Below are 16657 nucleotides of genomic sequence, written 5' to 3' on the forward strand. Positions count from 1 at the left end.
ACTATAACTTTAAATAGTCAATTCCCTTAGAACAGTTTTTTTAAGGAAAGCATGTGTTCCCTTTCCATCTACACCTCCTCTTTTGATATATCAATGCTCTGTCACTTCCGAAAATGGGCTGGTGATGCATCCTTCCTCCATAGAGCAGAACTGGGCACCGTGAGTGAAAGTTACAAAGGAATACTTCCGGGTCAGGGTATAGCACTCCGTAATCATCTGAGCTGAGCGCCCTGAAGCCAGCGGGCTCAGGCCCTCAGGAGCCAATGAAGTAAGAACATGGGCTGAATGAACCCCTGAAAGAAGAAGTATCTAAGTCTGTGGGAGTGTGAGTTAAGAGTCACCTCTGGAGCTCTCAGAGTAGACAAAAAGGGTTCGAGAAACCATTGTGATGAGAAGACTTACTGGAAACTGCTGGCTGCTGGGTCTCAGGTCATGCAGGGATTGCCTTGGTCTCAGTCTGACAGTTGGAAGTATTTCAGCAAGGATTAGTCCGCTGGTTTGCAACCTGGAATACCACCACACGCTTCCATGCATTCCTTTGTCAGGTCTTCAGCCAGTCGTGAGAGTTGTAGCAACAGTTGTCCCCCCATTCAACAGATGAAGAAAGTGAAGCTCAGGAAGGTTACTAATTTGAGTTGCTCAGGGACACACAACTAGTGAGGATTGGTCTCACGTCTGTCTCCAAAGCAGAAGAGATGTGGCTAGTACAATTAACTCCTTGAAGTTCTTAGACTGGCATTATACCTTGAAATACTTTCTTACATATTTAGTTTGATTTTATCATCTTATATCTCTTTTAAGTGTTGCTCATAAACTTTGTTCTTGTGCATTCCAGGAATGCCATATGTTAAATATTAACCAAGAAAACATTGTGTACCAACCCATGTAAAACCTAACTGTAAAAAAATACAATTTTTAAAATCATAAATATTTGTGTTCTACATTATAAAATACCAAGTAATCTTTTTTTTTTTCTGTAGGGTTTGGTGTTTTTTTTTTTTTTTTTTTTTTTTTTTTTTTTTTTTTGGTGTATATTTTCAAATTTTTATTTAAATTCCAGTTAACATACAGTGTCATATTAGTTTCAGGTGTAGTACTTAGCTTTTTTTCTTGAACAGTATTTCCGAATAAAAACAAGGCTATACTTCCTTTATCTTTAATATATAAACTAAATTTATTAAACATTAAATATTAATCATCGTAATTCCAGGTAAGAAGAAGAAACTAAGCAGATACCTTTTCTCTTGTCTAGGCAGAGGCCCAGATTGCTGCAAAAAATTTGGACAAAGAATATCTGCCCATTGCAGGACTTGCTGAGTTTTGTAAGGCATCTGCAGAGCTGGCCCTGGGTGAGAACAACGAAGTGTTGAAAAGTAGCCGGGTAAGCAGAGCAGACTCTGGCATCATACAGAGTCTGTTTTTAAATTTAACAGTTTAAACAAATTTGAAATAATTTAAATAAATAAGATATATCACTTTGTGTGTAATGATGATTTTGAGGTGACCGCACTATTGCTAATATCTCTTCTTGAAAAAGTAAGTTGGTACTTATAAATTAAAAGATTTCATGTAGGGGTGCCTGGGTGGCTCAGTGGGTTTAAGCCTCTGCCTTCAGCTCAGGTCATGATCTTGGGGTCCTGGGCTCGAGCCCCGTATTGGGCTCTCTGCTCAGCGGGGAGCCTGCTTCCCCCTCTCTCTCTCAGCCTGCTCCTCTGCCTACTTGTGATCTCTGTCTGTCAAATAAATAAATAAAATCTTAAAAAAAAAAAAAAAACAATGCCAAACTAGGTGCACCTGGGTGGCTCAGTCGTTTGGGTGTCTGCCTTCAGCTCAGGTCGTGGTCCTAGGGTCCTGGGATTGAGCCCTGCCTCAGACGCTCTGCTTGGTGGGGAACCTGCTTCTCCTTCCCCCCTGACTCTTCCCTCTGCTCATTCTCACTCTCTGTCTCAAATGAGTAAATAAATCTGAAAAAAAAAAAAGAAGAAATGCCAAACTATGCCCAGTTTTAGGCCTATAATTAGCCGCTACTCTCATGTTCTCGGCTTCCAGCTCAGATGGAAGAAGCACACAGGCAAGTCTCTTGGGGCCAGGACCAGTCTGGTACTCCTCTGCTGCCCCTTCACAGCCAGTTTAGACATTAAAAGAAAGCAGCTCTTCTCCCTTCCTGCCTCCTCCCTTGTCTCTCGGGTCCAGAAGACCATCCTGCAGCCGTGACAGGGGAGCACACATGTCTTCCTGGGGGTCCTCTTATGGCAGAAGAAGATGGTACTGTACACAGACTTTGCACCAGTAGATGTCTGAGAATGCACAGGCTCGGCCCTTCCTGTAGAAGAGGAGCAAGCCGGAGGCGGCTGGGATGCCTCCAGGCCGTTCAGCAGCGCAGTGACAAGGGGCCTCGAGCACCAGAGCACCATAGTTCCCTTTCCTTTGAAACAAATGTTTATTAATGGATACATTTGTATGTTTAAATATTTGTTTTCCTGGCCAAGTCCTGAGAAAAACAAAGTAGCAGAACTAAGCCAACATTTCTCCCCTTCCACCCACGAGACCAGAATAAATACAGTTTATTCACAAGGCTGGTCTAAGTCCACAGGTTAGATCATGAACTCAAGAGTAAAGCTACAACCTCCTACTGAGACAGTAATGATCCTGATCCACAGTTTGATTGATATCCGTGCAATCAACTGCCTATTAATCCCCCATGAAAGCTTCCATTTTCTCTGTAATTTTTGCTTATCTCTATCTGTCTAGCTAAAGTAACATCAGCTTGTCTCATAAATTGCTGTGCCTTTATGAGTTTTTAATATTATCAGATCCACAGTTAGGTTTGTTTGATTTTTCTGGATCTTCTAAAGATTTTATTTATTTATTTATTTTAAAGATTTTATTTATTTATTTGACAGACGGAGATCACAAGTACACAGAGAGGCAGGCAGGGGGAGAGAGGCAGGCAGGGAGAGAGAGGAGGAAGTAGGCTCCCTGCCGAGCAGAGAGCCTGATATGGGGCTTGATCCCAGGACCCTGAGATCATGACCTGAGCTGAAGGCAGAGGCTTAACCCATTGAGCCACCCAGGCACGCCAAGGTTTTATTTTTTAAGTAACCATTTCACCCACTGTGGGGCTCAACCCCAAGATCAAGAGTCCCATGCTCCACCAACTGAGCCCACCAGTTTCCCCCACAGTTCGATTTTTATTTCTGTCACGGCAAAGTTCACAGGGACAAACTTCGTTCCATAAAGAGTTTGTTATGCTCTCCCCCCTCCACCCGTTTCTTCTCCTGCCCCCCAGGCCAGAAAATAAGTTTATGTTTAAGAGAACCTTAAACATCTATAGTGCCATAGGAAAAAAAATCTGTGATTTCTTATTCCTTAAAGTTGACTGATTCGAAGAAACAGATTACTTCAGGCACCTTCCTATTACTCAAAAGATAATGTTTTCAGATTATGAAAACTCAGAGAATGGAACTTCTGAGCCTTTATTTGACAGAGAGAAATCACAAGCAGGAAGAGAGGCAGGCAGAGAGAGAGAGGGGAGAAAGCAGGCTCCCTGCGGAGCAGAGAGCCGGACGCGGGGCTCGATCCCAGAACCCTGGGATCATGACCTGAGCCAAAGGCAGAGGCTTTAACCCACTGAGCCACCCAAGCGCCCCACTTCTGAGCCTTTAAAATGTAGTGATCCTTATTATTCTCATAATAATAAGTTGACTTGCTTTTCAAGGAACTTTGATATTCAAGAATCGTTCAGTAATGTAGTGACTTTTCTTAGTGTCTTTTTTTCTCTGTATAAATGAACCCTTTCTCATGTGGGGGGAGCAGTTGTGTCCTGAACATTTCTCCTATTACACGGTATGATACTGATAACAAGCCATGAGGAGTTAACTTCTTGGTCAGCAAAGATGTTGGAAACTGAAGAGACGGCTCTTTTGAGAACTCACAAGGAGAGTCAGTCTGTCTCTTAGCAAATTGGGAAATGAAACAGTAGAGCTATTCTCTCATTTCCCAGGACCATTTGAAACGTCTTCAGCAGGAAGAAAACTGAGTGTACAGAGCAGTGCCTCTCTGGGCTTGGCCTCAGTTCTGTTATGGGCCTGTAGAGAGTATCATACCTCACTGACCGTGCTCTCTCTCCTTCAGTATGTCACTGTGCAGACCATTTCTGGAACTGGGGCCTTGAGGATCGGAGCCAGTTTTCTGGTGAGTCTGGAAACTGCTTCAGGGATGAGCTGTAAGAGAGTCTGTAAGTTGAGGATGGTGGGGTTTCCTATTGCCTGTGTGTTTGATGACCTCTCTCCCCAAAGTTGGAAGAGTTCCTGTTCTCTGACGAATGGAGTCAGGGGTAAGAAAAGTAAAAATACTTAGAAGAAATTGCAAGGAAGATAGAATAATAATAATAATAAATCTTATTTATTGAGCACATATCTGTTACTACCAGCTTCTGTTTTAATTCATTTAATGATTTAATCTTTATGAAGAAGATTCATTTACCGACATTTTACAGACAAAGACAGTGAGGCCCAGACAAGCCTTTGGCTACACAGCGAATATACTCATCAGAGCTTACATTCCAGCTCACACACTGTTGATGCTGAGTCATTACTGTCTCTCACTCATAAAGATAAGATGAGTTTCAATAGAGAAAAATGTCTTCCTCTTAATGTCTTCTTCCTAAAATGTATCAACTCTTCTTATTTTTTTCCTCTTCCTTCTTCACTTATCCATTCCCTTTCATTCCATTTTTTAGCAAAGATTTTTTAAGTTCAGCCGAGATGTCTTTCTGCCCAAACCGTCCTGGGGAAATCACACACCCATCTTCAGGGACGCAGGCATGCAGCTACATGGTTATCGATATTATGACCCCAAGACTTGCGGCTTTGACTTCACAGGCGCTCTAGAGGACATTTCGGTAAGTGTGACTTTCAGGGCAAGAGGGGTGAAGGAACAAGAAACAAACCTCCTTGTGGAGATGTGATGTTTCACAGCTGGGTCTCAGTATCTGAGTAAAAATATTGGGAATGAACTTATTTTCGGATCTCAGATTATCTTTGTTAGTGATCAAAATAGTGACTCTATGGCATTTCAGGTAAGTTATCTCCTTTCAGAGCTGCATAGTCACCTCTTGGTTGTCTCTTTAGAAAATGCCACAGCAAAGTGTTCTTCTCCTGCATGCCTGTGCCCACAATCCTACGGGAGTGGACCCCCGCCCTGAGCAGTGGAAGGAGATAGCAACAGTGGTGAAGGTAAGGAGAATGAGCTGACTAGCCACAGTTCTGTGTTCAGTAACTGGGCAAAGTCTTAATGAGAATTAATTACCCTTGAGCCCACATTAAGTTGTCAGGAAAGAGCTGCTTACTTATTAATTAGCAATTTGGGTTTTGTTTTTGGTTGGTTTTTTTTTGTTGTTTTTTTTGTTTGTTTGTTTTTTGTTTTTTTTTAAGATCTTTTTTTATTTGAGAGAGAGAGTGCACGTACATGCATGCAAGTCGGGGGAGGTGCAGAGGAAGGGAGAAAATGTCAAGCAGACTCTGCTGAGTGCATAACCCAGCACGGGGCTTGATTCCACAACTCCGAGATCACAACTGGAGCTGAAACCGAGTCAGCCACATAACCAACCAAGCCACCTAGGTGCCCTGCATAATCAGCAGTTCTTAATTGATGGTACAGGAGCAGCTTGGAGATAATCTGTTCCTCAGCCTGGATGCTGGGAATTCTGAGGACTCTTGTCATTGGCCAGCCTGGCCAGTGGGTATCCACTGGCCCTAGGAGGTCTGTCATTGGCACCTACATTTGTCCTGGCCAGGATTACATGTTCATCGTTTATACACTTTGTCATGTCTCCTGTCCTGGCCTGTTTCCTCAGCATGGCCGTTATCTTTCACAGACTCAACTGTCAAAGAAGGCAATAGTCAAAATTTCAAGCGAGGAGGGGTGCCTGACTGGCTCAGTTGGTAGAGCATGCAACTCATGACCTCGGGGTTATGAGTTCAAGCTCCACATTGGAGGAAGAGTTCACTTTAAAAAAAAAAAAAAAATTGCAATAGAGGAAGGTATTCTTGTTGCCCTGTGTCTTCATTTTTGCTTCTTTTGGTCTCCCTTTCTTTACATTCTGTTAAACCTAAGGTTCAAACAGAATGAAACAGAGGGGGGAAAAGAAAAAGAGAAAAAGAGCATTCACAGAGCACTTTGAAGATGAGATGGTTCTCATGAGTCCTGGGTAAAAGATGAGACTGCTGGAGTTACATTAGCCCCAGAAGAGACTGATGTTGGTCCTGTGTTGACTGGACCAGAGTAATTACCCAGAATCCTCTGGGCCTGAAAAGAGCTTCCTGTTAGACCAAGCAGCTTTCTGGGAAGATTAAAATTAAGAGTACCTTTTCTTTTTTTTTTTTTTTTTTTTTAAGATTTTATTTATTTATTTGACAGAGAGAAATCTCAAGTAGATGGAGAGGCAGGCAGAGAGAGAGAGAGAGAGGGAAGCAGGCTCCCTGCTAAGCAGAGAGCCCGATGCGGGACTCGATCCCAGGACCCTGAGATCATGACCTGAGCCGAAGGCAGCGGCTTAACCCACTGAGCCACCCAGGCGCCCCCCCCCCCTTTTTTTTTTTAAGATCTTATTTATTTGACAGACAGAGATCACAAGTAGGCCTCGAGGCAGGCAGAGAGAGAGAGAGAGGAAGAAGCAGGCTCCCTGCTAAGCAGAGAGCCCGATGTGGGGCTCGATCCCAGGACCCTGGGATCATGACCTGAGCCAAAGACAGAGACTTTAACCCACTGAGCCACCCGGGCACCCCAAGAGTACCTTTTCTTAATGTCTTCTTGAGGGACCATATCCACCAAAGTAAAGAAAAATATATGATGATGTCTTAACTCAGGGAACATTAAACATCTCCAAATTGCCACCAGGGGAGAAAACTGCTCACTCTGTGTGAGGCAGATACGGTCCCCATAAGCACAGGCAAGCATGTGAGGCATCTTGAGACAGACTGCCTAAAGCTTTGCTCTTCTCTTTTCCTTCCCAGAAAAACAATCTCTTTGCATTCTTTGACATGGCCTACCAAGGCTTTGCCAGTGGTGACGGTAACAAGGACGCCTGGGCTGTACGCCACTTCATCGAACAGGGCATTAATGTTTGTCTCTGCCAATCCTATGCCAAGAACATGGGCTTATACGGTAAGCTCAAGGATCCAGCACATGGTGTGTGTGTCCTGATAAGACGGAAGAAGTGCTGGAAGAGGATGCCACATAGATACCAGTTTGTGGGGGGGGTGCCCGTGTCCATGTGTGTCCCTGTGTGTGTGTGTGTGTGTGTTACCCAGAGAAGACAGGTAACCTGGATTTTGCTTATCTTAGTCACATCTTCGTTCGTGTCTCTGAACTCCTCCAGCAGAGGAAACTAATAACTGCTTCTCTAAACAAGAAATGACGGCTCCACAAGCCAAGAAGATGGATGTCATAAAAAGAGACCTTTGAGTACTCAGACCTCCTGTTGCCTCTAGATTCACCTTACTGGTTGTCGAAAGCTTTTAAACAGATATTTTTGGGGCACTTCTGACGGAAGCATAATATGTAGCACATTGAATCATGACTTGCTTTCACATGTGAGACTGGAAAACTGAACAACAAGGTCCATGTGTGTCTCTCCAGGTGAGCGCGTGGGAGCCTTCACTGTGGTCTGCAAAGATGCCGATGAAGCCAAAAGGGTGGAGTCGCAGCTGAAGATCTTGATCCGTCCCATGTATTCCAACCCTCCCATCAATGGGGCCCGGATTGCCTCCACCATCCTGACCAGCCCTGACCTGCGAAAACAATGGTAACGGCTCATTGCTGCCCCCCTGCCCCCACCACCTGCCTTTCCCACCACCGAGCCTTCAGAGCTTGTTTATAGTCGGCGGGTTGTGATGTACAGTCACACCCAGCTTCCCTGTGTGGGCGGGGAGGGGGAGAGAGGGGTATGATTCTGTTAGCTCATTTAGATACATCAGAGACAAACATAATTCAAGAAATGGCAGGGTGGGTTTTTTTATTCCATTATCTCCATCTTAAGTAAAACCTGCCCCCTACTCAACTGAGGCTCAAATTGAAGTACCTTACACAGGAAAACTTAAATTTTTAAGAACAACTATTTTTTGTTTTTATCTTAATAATAACTACCTCTGAATCAGTATTTCTGCTGCTTTTTGGTTTTTATTAGCCTTTCCGTCTGAATCTCTTGGCGCCTGTGCTCAGACTTAGTGTCACTCAGTCTCTTTGACCACAGTCCACGTAAGACATATTTTGTATCATGAGCCCACATCCCTGTAAATGTACATGTAGCTGAAACAGTTGTCAAAAACTCAGTACTGGGGCACCTGGGTGGCTCAGTGGATTAAAGCCTCTGCCTTCGGCTCAGGTCATGATCCCAGGGTCCTGGGATTGAGCCCGTCGGCCGGAAGCCTGCTTCCTCCTCTCTCTCTGCCTGCTTGTGATCTCTGTCGAATAAATAAACAAAATCTTTAAAAAAAAAAAACCTCAGTACTTAGGCTTTATGTGTTCTAGTATTTTCTAAATGCCAGTTGCATCCAACTACTTGAGCACTAATGGGTCATGCCACACAATTTAGAAACCTTGCTCTAGATCAGAGGTTGGAAAACTGTTCTGTGGGTCAAATCTAGTCTGCCCCCTCTTCTTACAGAGTTCTACTTGCACACAGCCACAATCATTTTTGATGAATTACATGTGGCTGCTTTTGTGCCAAACAGCAGAGTTTAGTAGTTGTGACAGGGAGCAAATAGCCCGCAAAACCTAACAACGTTTATAATTCAGCCCTTTATAAGAAATTTGCCATGTTAACTGTACAGAACTTAAAAAACTTTGAAAATGAGAAGTTTGCCAACTCCTGCTCTATATTTTTCAAAGTTAATAAAAAGCCAAGATGCCCATGAACAATGTGATTTGTCAGATAAGAGTTTATCTTTAGAGCTGGTTAATTGAGAGGCTAGAAGATCCCTGAGCAGCTTCTCAGGGAGAAAAGCTAAATCTGTTGTCTGCTGTCTGCAAGAGACTTTATCTGCCGCCCCCCAGCTTATCACATGACAGCTATTCTTTCCAATTTAAATTACTCTATGGAACATTGAACTAAGTCTGGTTCAGGGTAGTTCTTTTTAATTAAATATACTCATGCAGGGCTTACCAAGAAACTGACTACTTTTTTATTTGTACTTTTTTCCCGTTATAAAATTCATATGCAAGTATATTTCAGAAACTTTGGGAGAGGGAAAAAAACTCACTGTAAATCTAGTCAGTAAAGCCCACCTTTTGTCTTTCTTCACTGTTTTCCATCATGGTAACATACAATGTACTTTACTCCTATCTATGTGTGATGTAGGTTTGGTGGTGTTTTCTCTTTGAGTTACTCTAAGCTTTTTTTTTTTTTTTTGAACTTCGTATTTTTAAGTGGTTTTTTGTATTTCCTAATGGTTATCAAGATGTCATTTTTTTAACGTGTGCACTTCAGTACACCTTTGAAGTCTGTTGTGTACTAAGGTAACAAAGGAACTGTGCTAGATGAGTGAGGCATTTCGGCCTGTGGGTAGTTTATTATCAGGTGAGAAAGGTACACATACAGCCTTGATACAAGAGACAAAGAATAAATGTGGACCAAAGGAAGGGCTGTTGATTCTAACTGGGTATAAAGGAGGATATAATGAAGACGGCAGCCTGTAAGCTGTGCCTCTAAGGGAGAAGAAGGCTTTCCCCCGCCAACCAAATAAAGAGTCAAGGAGAACTGAACAGAGCTGTGCCTGAGGACAGGCACGGGAACACATTGTGCATTCTGTAGGGCATGCTTTGGAAGTCCCAGGGAGGGGAGTTTCTGTAGCCTTGACTCTGAGGGGGAGGAGGATAGAGAAGGCAGCAAAGCTGGGAAGTTGGGCACAAGTGATGAAGCACCTTCACCGAGATCTTGAGAAGTCCGAACTTCATTCTCTGGGCACCAGTGAGCACGGAAGGGTTTTGCTGTGCTGGAGTTGCCCTGGATCTAGCTGTGGTCAGAGCCTCCATGCTTTTAGGATGCCAACCTGAAAGTAAATGGAGCTGGACAGAGATGGGACCGTAGGGAATTTAAAATCAACTGTCATCCCTAGAGGAGTTGGGAGCTAGAGCTCCAGCCAGGAATCACGCTGCTGGTGAAGTGTTGCCAGCTTTTTCCAGAGAGGAAACACCCGTTTTTATGTGGAAGTGCCCAATTTTAAATGTTTACCTGAGTCAAATAAAAATTACTAATACTAACTTTCTTTGACTTCTGATTGGCAGTTGTGACCCATCGTAACTGTGTATGACATCATCATAGATGGTTTAAGAACATGAACACGTTAGAACAGGGAGGTAAACTAGAAATATTTTTAGTCATCTAGTTGGGCAGGAATTTCCCCTAAAGCCATAGGTCTAGAATGGCAGGAGGAGATTCTAAGGAAGGCGATGATGTCCAGAATCAAGTGAGCCATGTGTATCAGAGGACTGCCTTCAGTTGCCAGATAGAACTGTCCCTCACTCCCTGGACTTTCAATGCAGCACTGTTCTGTTGGTTCTTAAATTGTGCCTTGTTCCATAGTTGGTGGTTCACAGGTTTGTTCCCAGTTTTGGTTTTAAGATTTAAAGGCAAGGACCATGTCTGAACCCTCCCTTCTCACCGCCTAGCATATGGCTTGGCACATCATAGGTTTCCATTGCACTGTCTTAACTGCAAAAGCAGGAGTCTGTATTCCATCCATGTTAAAAATAAGGTCATAGTTTACTATTTAAAACACAACTTTGGGGGCGCCTGGGTGGCTCAATGGGTTAAGTGTCTGCCTTCAGCTCAGGTCATGATCCTGGGCTCCCAGGATCGAGCCCCATGTCAGGCTCCCTGCCCAGTGGGGAGGCTGCTGCTTTTTCTCCCTCTGCTCCTCCCCCATTCATGCTTAATCGCTCTTTCTCTCCTTCCCCCAAATAAATAAAATGAAATCTTAAGGGGAAAAAAAAAAAAAAACCACAACTTTTCCACTTTTCCCACTGCATAAACAATAGAGAGCCTTAGCCTTCCTAGATTTGAGTCACTCATTCTTTTTTTTTCTTTTTTCTTTTTTTTTTTTTTTTTAAGATTTATTCATTTATTTGAGAATACAGGGTTGAGGTAGGACAGAAGGAGAGGGAGAATTCCAAGCAGTCTGCATGCTGAGCACAGAGCCTGATGCAGGGCTCAGTCAACCCCAAGATCATGACCTGAGCTGAAATGAAGAGTCACGTGCTTAACCACCTGAGCCATCCAGACACCCCTCATCATTCTTTTTTTATTATTATTGTTTTATAAACATACAATGTATTATTAGCCCCAGGAGTACAGGTCTGTGAATCGCCAGGTTTACACACTTCACAGCACTCACCATAGCACATACCCTCCCCAGTGTCCATCACCCAACCACCCTCTCCAGGCCCCCCTCCTCCTGGCAACCCTCAGTTTGTTTTGTGAGATTGAGTCACTTATGGTTTGTCTCCCTCCCAATCCCATCTTGTTTCATTTATTCTTCTCCTACCCCCAAGCCCCCCACATTGCATCTCCACTTCCTCATATCAGGGAGATCATTTGATAGTTGTCTTTCTCCGATTGACTTACTTCACTAACCATGATACCCTCTAGTTCCATCCACGTCGTCGCAAATGGCAAGATTTCATTTCTTTTGATGGCTGCATAGTATTCCATTGTGTATATATACCACATCTTTATCCATTCATCTGTTGATGGACATCTAGGTTCTTTCCATAGTTTGGCTATTGTGGACATGGCCGCTATAAACATTCGGGTGCACATGCCCCTTCAGATCACTAAGTTTGTATCTTTAGGGTAAATACCCAGTAGTGCAGTTGCTGGGTCATAAGGTAGCTCTATTTTCAACTTTATGAGGAAACTCCCTGCTGTTTTCCAGAGTGGTTGCTCCAGCTTGCATTCCCACCAATAGTGTAGGACGGTTCCCCTTTCTCAGCATCCTCGCCAGCATCTGTCATTTCTTGACTTGTTAAGGTTAGCCATTCTGTCTGGTGTGAGGTGGTATCTCATTGTGGTTTTGAACCCCTCGTCATTTTTAATAACTGCATCACCTTAGTCATTAGTGTAGTGATAGAAAACAATGTAGTAAAATAGCTTTTTACTTGCTGAACCAGTGACAGCATCTGACTTAGGCTAGGACAAAGAATTAAGGCACACTGGGGAAACAGCCAAGGAACATAAAATTGCTATGAGCTCTGTCTTATTTGTTGGTGTTTGTCTAGAACTGAGCTGCATCCCGGGGTTCTTTTTGGGTTTTTTTGTTTTACAGGTTGCAGGAAGTAAAAGGCATGGCCGACCGCATCATTAGCATGCGGACTCAGCTGGTGTCCAACCTCAAGAAGGAGGGTTCCTCCCACAACTGGCAGCACATCACTGACCAGATTGGCATGTTCTGTTTCACGGGACTAAAGCCCGAGCAGGTGAGAGGGCCTGATTTCTCCTTAACTGACCAACTGATCAGTCCTCGCAAATCGAGAATTCCTCACAGATCCCCTACCTATTCTCAGGTTCCCATTAAAACGGTCCTTTTGGAACCCTATTAGGTAAAGGAAGAGTGTAGCATTCATTTGGTTTTGTTAAGAGTCATTTCTCTGTCTGTATCCCCCGTGAGGCTGCAAACTGCTGAAAAGCAGAGCAGGTTTTGGTCATTTTTTGGATCACTGCTGCTTCTCTGAAGAAATCCCAGAACAAGCAGGAGCCTGAATATTGATAGGAGACATAGCTGAGCTCTTCCATAGCTGGATTCTGGATCTGTTTTTTCTTCAAATGCTGGATCTAAGATTTGTTTTCACCTGTTCACACTTCAGAATTCATCATCCAACTTTAAGATGGCTTTTTAGCCTTCTCTCTATGCTAGCCCACCAAATTCTGGGAATAGGGTTTAAACAAGAAAATTGAGTTTCTGTTTTCCTGTTTTAATGCATGGGCTGGGCAAATCCCACTGCCTAGAATGCTCCTGAACTCTCTTTTCTGCAGGTGGAGAGGCTGACCAAGGAGTTCTCCATCTACATGACAAAGGACGGCCGCATCTCTGTAGCAGGTGTCACCTCTGGCAATGTGGGCTACCTTGCCCATGCCATTCACCAGGTCACCAAGTAATTTCCCTGGTGAGAGACAACCTTCCTGCCTACGACCCCTGCTGTTGTGAGATTCACACAGAGAGAAGAGGAGGGTGGATGGTGGTGAGCAGGTCCTATCTTTCAACCACAGTAGTTAACACTCAACCACTGAATGTGTTTCGCAGAAAAGAACGCATAGTGAAATAGGGCAGAGGCATCTGCGGCGGGTGTCTGAAACTTTGTGGCTCAAAACCAAACTTCTGCTCATCCTTGAACCTCAGCTATTCCAAAAGAGTTTACATGTACGAGGAAGACAGAAACCCTGTTGCTCATGCCATTGCAATATTCCAGAAGCTTTAACTGCAGCACCTTAGGGCGTTGGGGCACCTCTAGATCCGGCATGAGAACAGCACCTGCAAGAGGTGTATGGGAAGAGCCCATTCCGACATTCGCAGGCGGCCTCACGTGTGTCCCCCTGCGATCCAGCAAGCTTATCAGCGGACCTTGTGACAGAAATGATGTTTCATGAAAACCAGCAAGTCTGCCGCTGCAGCGAGGAAAATAAAAAAATGCTGTTTCCTGTCTTATTTAAGAAGAAAAAAAAGGTTCTTTTCAATACTTTCAGGCATTTTAATGTTCTTCTCTTTTCCCTTATCATTGCTGTTCTTTTCCTTAGCCACAGAGATCTAAAACTAGCCTGCATTTTCATCCTGCGCTACTGCTTGACTGACCACCTGCCCCATCCTATAGGCTGTCCTTAGTTGAAGAACAAAGGAGATAATGTACTGCCCCTCCCATACCCTCACCTTACTTGTCAGAGAATAGCCCAGAGTAGGTAATGGCCCTTGAGGCCAGCATCACTTTCAGTGATTGGTTGTCTACTGTCGGGTGTTGCCTCTGCCCGCTTGGACCCCTTGGTTGAGTGCGGTTGTGCAGTCTGTCATCTCTCACATCGTTGTGCGGTCTGTCATCTCACATCGTGAGCGGGCGATGCAGGGCAGAACCAGGAGAGCGGATCCCTGCGCTTCGGTTTTAACCTCTGTGTGCTGCCAGCTGGGCTCAGGTTTTACCCTTTGGAAAGATAACCCCCATCTGCTCCAGTCCTGTAGACTTCCTGCAGCCTGGTTTCTCTGTTCAAATAAAGTTACTACAGACCCCACCGCTGTCTCCTGTGGTATGTTTTTCTTTAATGGAGGAAAGGGTAGGAGTGGCCGGATGTTCCAGAAGTTTGCTGGCCTGTTCAGCAGCCTGTAAGCCAGGAGGTGGGAGAGCTGTTCCAGATGTAAACAAAAGTCATGTCTTGGTCTTGCCATTTGGCTTTTCCAGTCCAACAATGTTGAAAATGTGGGTATAATCCTTTGGACTTTGGGAAACAAGTGAAATACCTTGAAAGAAACTATAGATAGAACAGGGGTAAAGAACAGGGGGGCAGTGGCGACTTTAAGTGTCTATAGGAGCCAAGTAGGTAACAGAAGCAAACAATGAATGTAAAGTAAAAAAGGGATGTGAAATAGAAGGTAACTGGTGAGCAGCCTCCATCCTCCGTGTTGAGGAGTGGTAGGGAAATGATAGCACCAAAAGGAAGTTCAGAATTGCGGGTCTTGTGGTTTTTTGTTTTTTAAGATTTTATTTATTTGACAGCACAGGCAGAGGGAGAAACAGGCTCCCCACTGAGCAGGGAGCCTGATGGGAGACTCCATCCCAGAACCCTGGGATCATGACCTGAGCCGAAGGCAGACGCTTAACCCACTGAGCCACCCAGGCGCTCAGGTCGTAACTTTTTTTTTAAAATAAAAATGGAGGGCGCCTGGGTGGCTCAGTGGGTTAAGCCGCTGCCTTCGGCTCAGGTCATGATCTCGGGGTCCTGGGATCGAGCCCCGCATCGGGCTCTCTGCTCAGCAGGGAGCCTGCTTCCTCCCCTCTCTCTCTCTCTGCCTACTTGTGATCTCTCTCTCTGTCAAATAAATAAATAAAATCTTTTTTAAAAATAAATAATAAATAAAAATGGAAATCCTGGTTTCTATGGGAGGTCTACAGATGTTTAAAAGTTGGCAACTAATTCAGTTTGTTGTAAAATGATTTGCAACCAAGATGCAAATAGTAGGTTGCCAGTGCCCAACCTTTAACATGAAGTCATGTGCTCTGTTGGCAGACATCTAGCAGTGGCACCTGCTTAGCATCAGTCCTGCTCAAGGTTATTCTGTCCCTTCTTCTTAGTGCTAGGAACCATTCAAGATGGGCCAGCTACTGAGCAGACAGTGGAACAGGACTCGGGCCTATCCACAGTGTTTTTTGACAGGGAGGGGGAGAGAGGAAAGTGAGCTCTTGTTTTTCTTCGCTCCCCAAAGGGAAGAGTACACTGAGGAGCAGGGGGCTCTTCTGTGATCCTCTTGCTAATGGAAATAACCCAGCAAAAGGAAGTGAATGGGCCAGGTTATCGGGTGTCTTGGAAATGTCTTAAAAGGAAAAGCAATAAATAATATTAACTGATCCATAAAGGGACTGACTGCTAAGTCTCTTGTCTGGAGCCAAAGGTTGAAAGTTGGCTGCCAAGCCCTCAACCAAAAAAGGAACTTAACCACCCTGCTGACTTGTTATTTTTAAACATGTATTACCAGCACACCCTGGACTAAGTCCCATTCCTCACTGAAAACAGACCTGGTGGTGTGAACCTGATGCTTCTCTCCACTGTTCAGACTACTTCACCCCTTCCGAGTTTCTCAGGCTCTAAGATGTTAGTGTGCTTGCACATGATGGGGGAGGTGGTTTGCCCACTCAGAAGAGTCATGCCTTTGTTCTGTTACAATTTAAGGTATAATAGTTTCCAAATCTGTGTTGATTTTTTAAGTATTGGTTTCCTCTTCTTACCGTTGGGCATTCTGACTCAGTATTTCTGAAATAAGCCTTGGGAGTCTATTTTTTAAAATAAGAGAAAGAAAACTTCCCAGGTGGTTCATATATAGCTGACCCATGGGCAGCCATTGGACACCATTAGATGAGACTGCTTCAGGCTTATATCTAAACCAAAGCCAGCTCATTCATACTCCTTGAAGAAAACAATTTTTTAAATTTTTATTTATTCGTCAGAGAGCATGCGCACACAAGCAGGGGGAGTTGCAGGCTCCCCACTGAGCAAGGAGCTGGATGCAGACTCGATCCCAAGACCCTGGGATCATGACAGCCGAAGGCAGCCTCTTAACTGACTGAGCCACCCAGGCATCCCACCTTGAAAAGAATTTCTGAAACTTTCCTTACTTTGGTGGGATTTTTTTTTTCGTTTTTTGGGTGTTTTCTCCGAAATTACTAGTTTACAGTTTTTTAAAAAGATTTTATTTATTTATTTGTCAGAGAGATAACAAGCAGAGGAGCAGCAGGCAGAGGGAGAAGCAGACTCCCCGCTGAACAAGGAGCAAGATGCAAGACTCAGATCCCAGGACCCTGTGATCATGACCTGAGCCAAAGGCAAAGGCTTAACCAGCTGAGCCACCCACTAGTTTACTCTTATAACCAGTAACTAAAAGACAAACTTTTTCAAAACAAT

The 16657-nt window shown here is 44.1% G+C and overlaps 1 protein-coding gene across 2 annotated transcripts in view; it reads left to right on the forward strand.

Annotated features, from left to right (window-relative positions):
- GOT2 (glutamic-oxaloacetic transaminase 2) overlaps nt 1-14275 on the forward strand; it is a 28695-nt gene extending 14420 nt beyond the window's left edge. The window contains exons 3-11 of one of the 2 annotated variants that reach the window (XM_044256024.1): nt 1253-1381; nt 4135-4194; nt 4742-4903; nt 5133-5237; nt 7017-7167; nt 7642-7807; nt 12327-12477; nt 13034-13164; nt 13302-14275. In XM_044256024.1, the coding sequence (XP_044111959.1) occupies nt 1253-1381; nt 4135-4194; nt 4742-4903; nt 5133-5237; nt 7017-7167; nt 7642-7807; nt 12327-12477; nt 13034-13156 (1047 nt within the window). In that variant the 3' untranslated portion in view covers nt 13157-13164; nt 13302-14275. Of the gene's footprint in view, nt 1-1252; nt 1382-4134; nt 4195-4741; nt 4904-5132; nt 5238-7016; nt 7168-7641; nt 7808-12326; nt 12478-13033 lie in introns of both variants that reach the window. The other variant, XM_044256023.1, reaches the window with a different exon arrangement.
- The last annotated feature ends 2382 nt before the right edge of the window (nt 14276-16657 follow it).

Source organism: Neovison vison, chromosome 7 (assembly GCF_020171115.1).
Source record: "Neovison vison isolate M4711 chromosome 7, ASM_NN_V1, whole genome shotgun sequence".
In the NCBI taxonomy this organism is placed as follows: Eukaryota; Metazoa; Chordata; class Mammalia; order Carnivora; family Mustelidae; genus Neogale; species Neogale vison.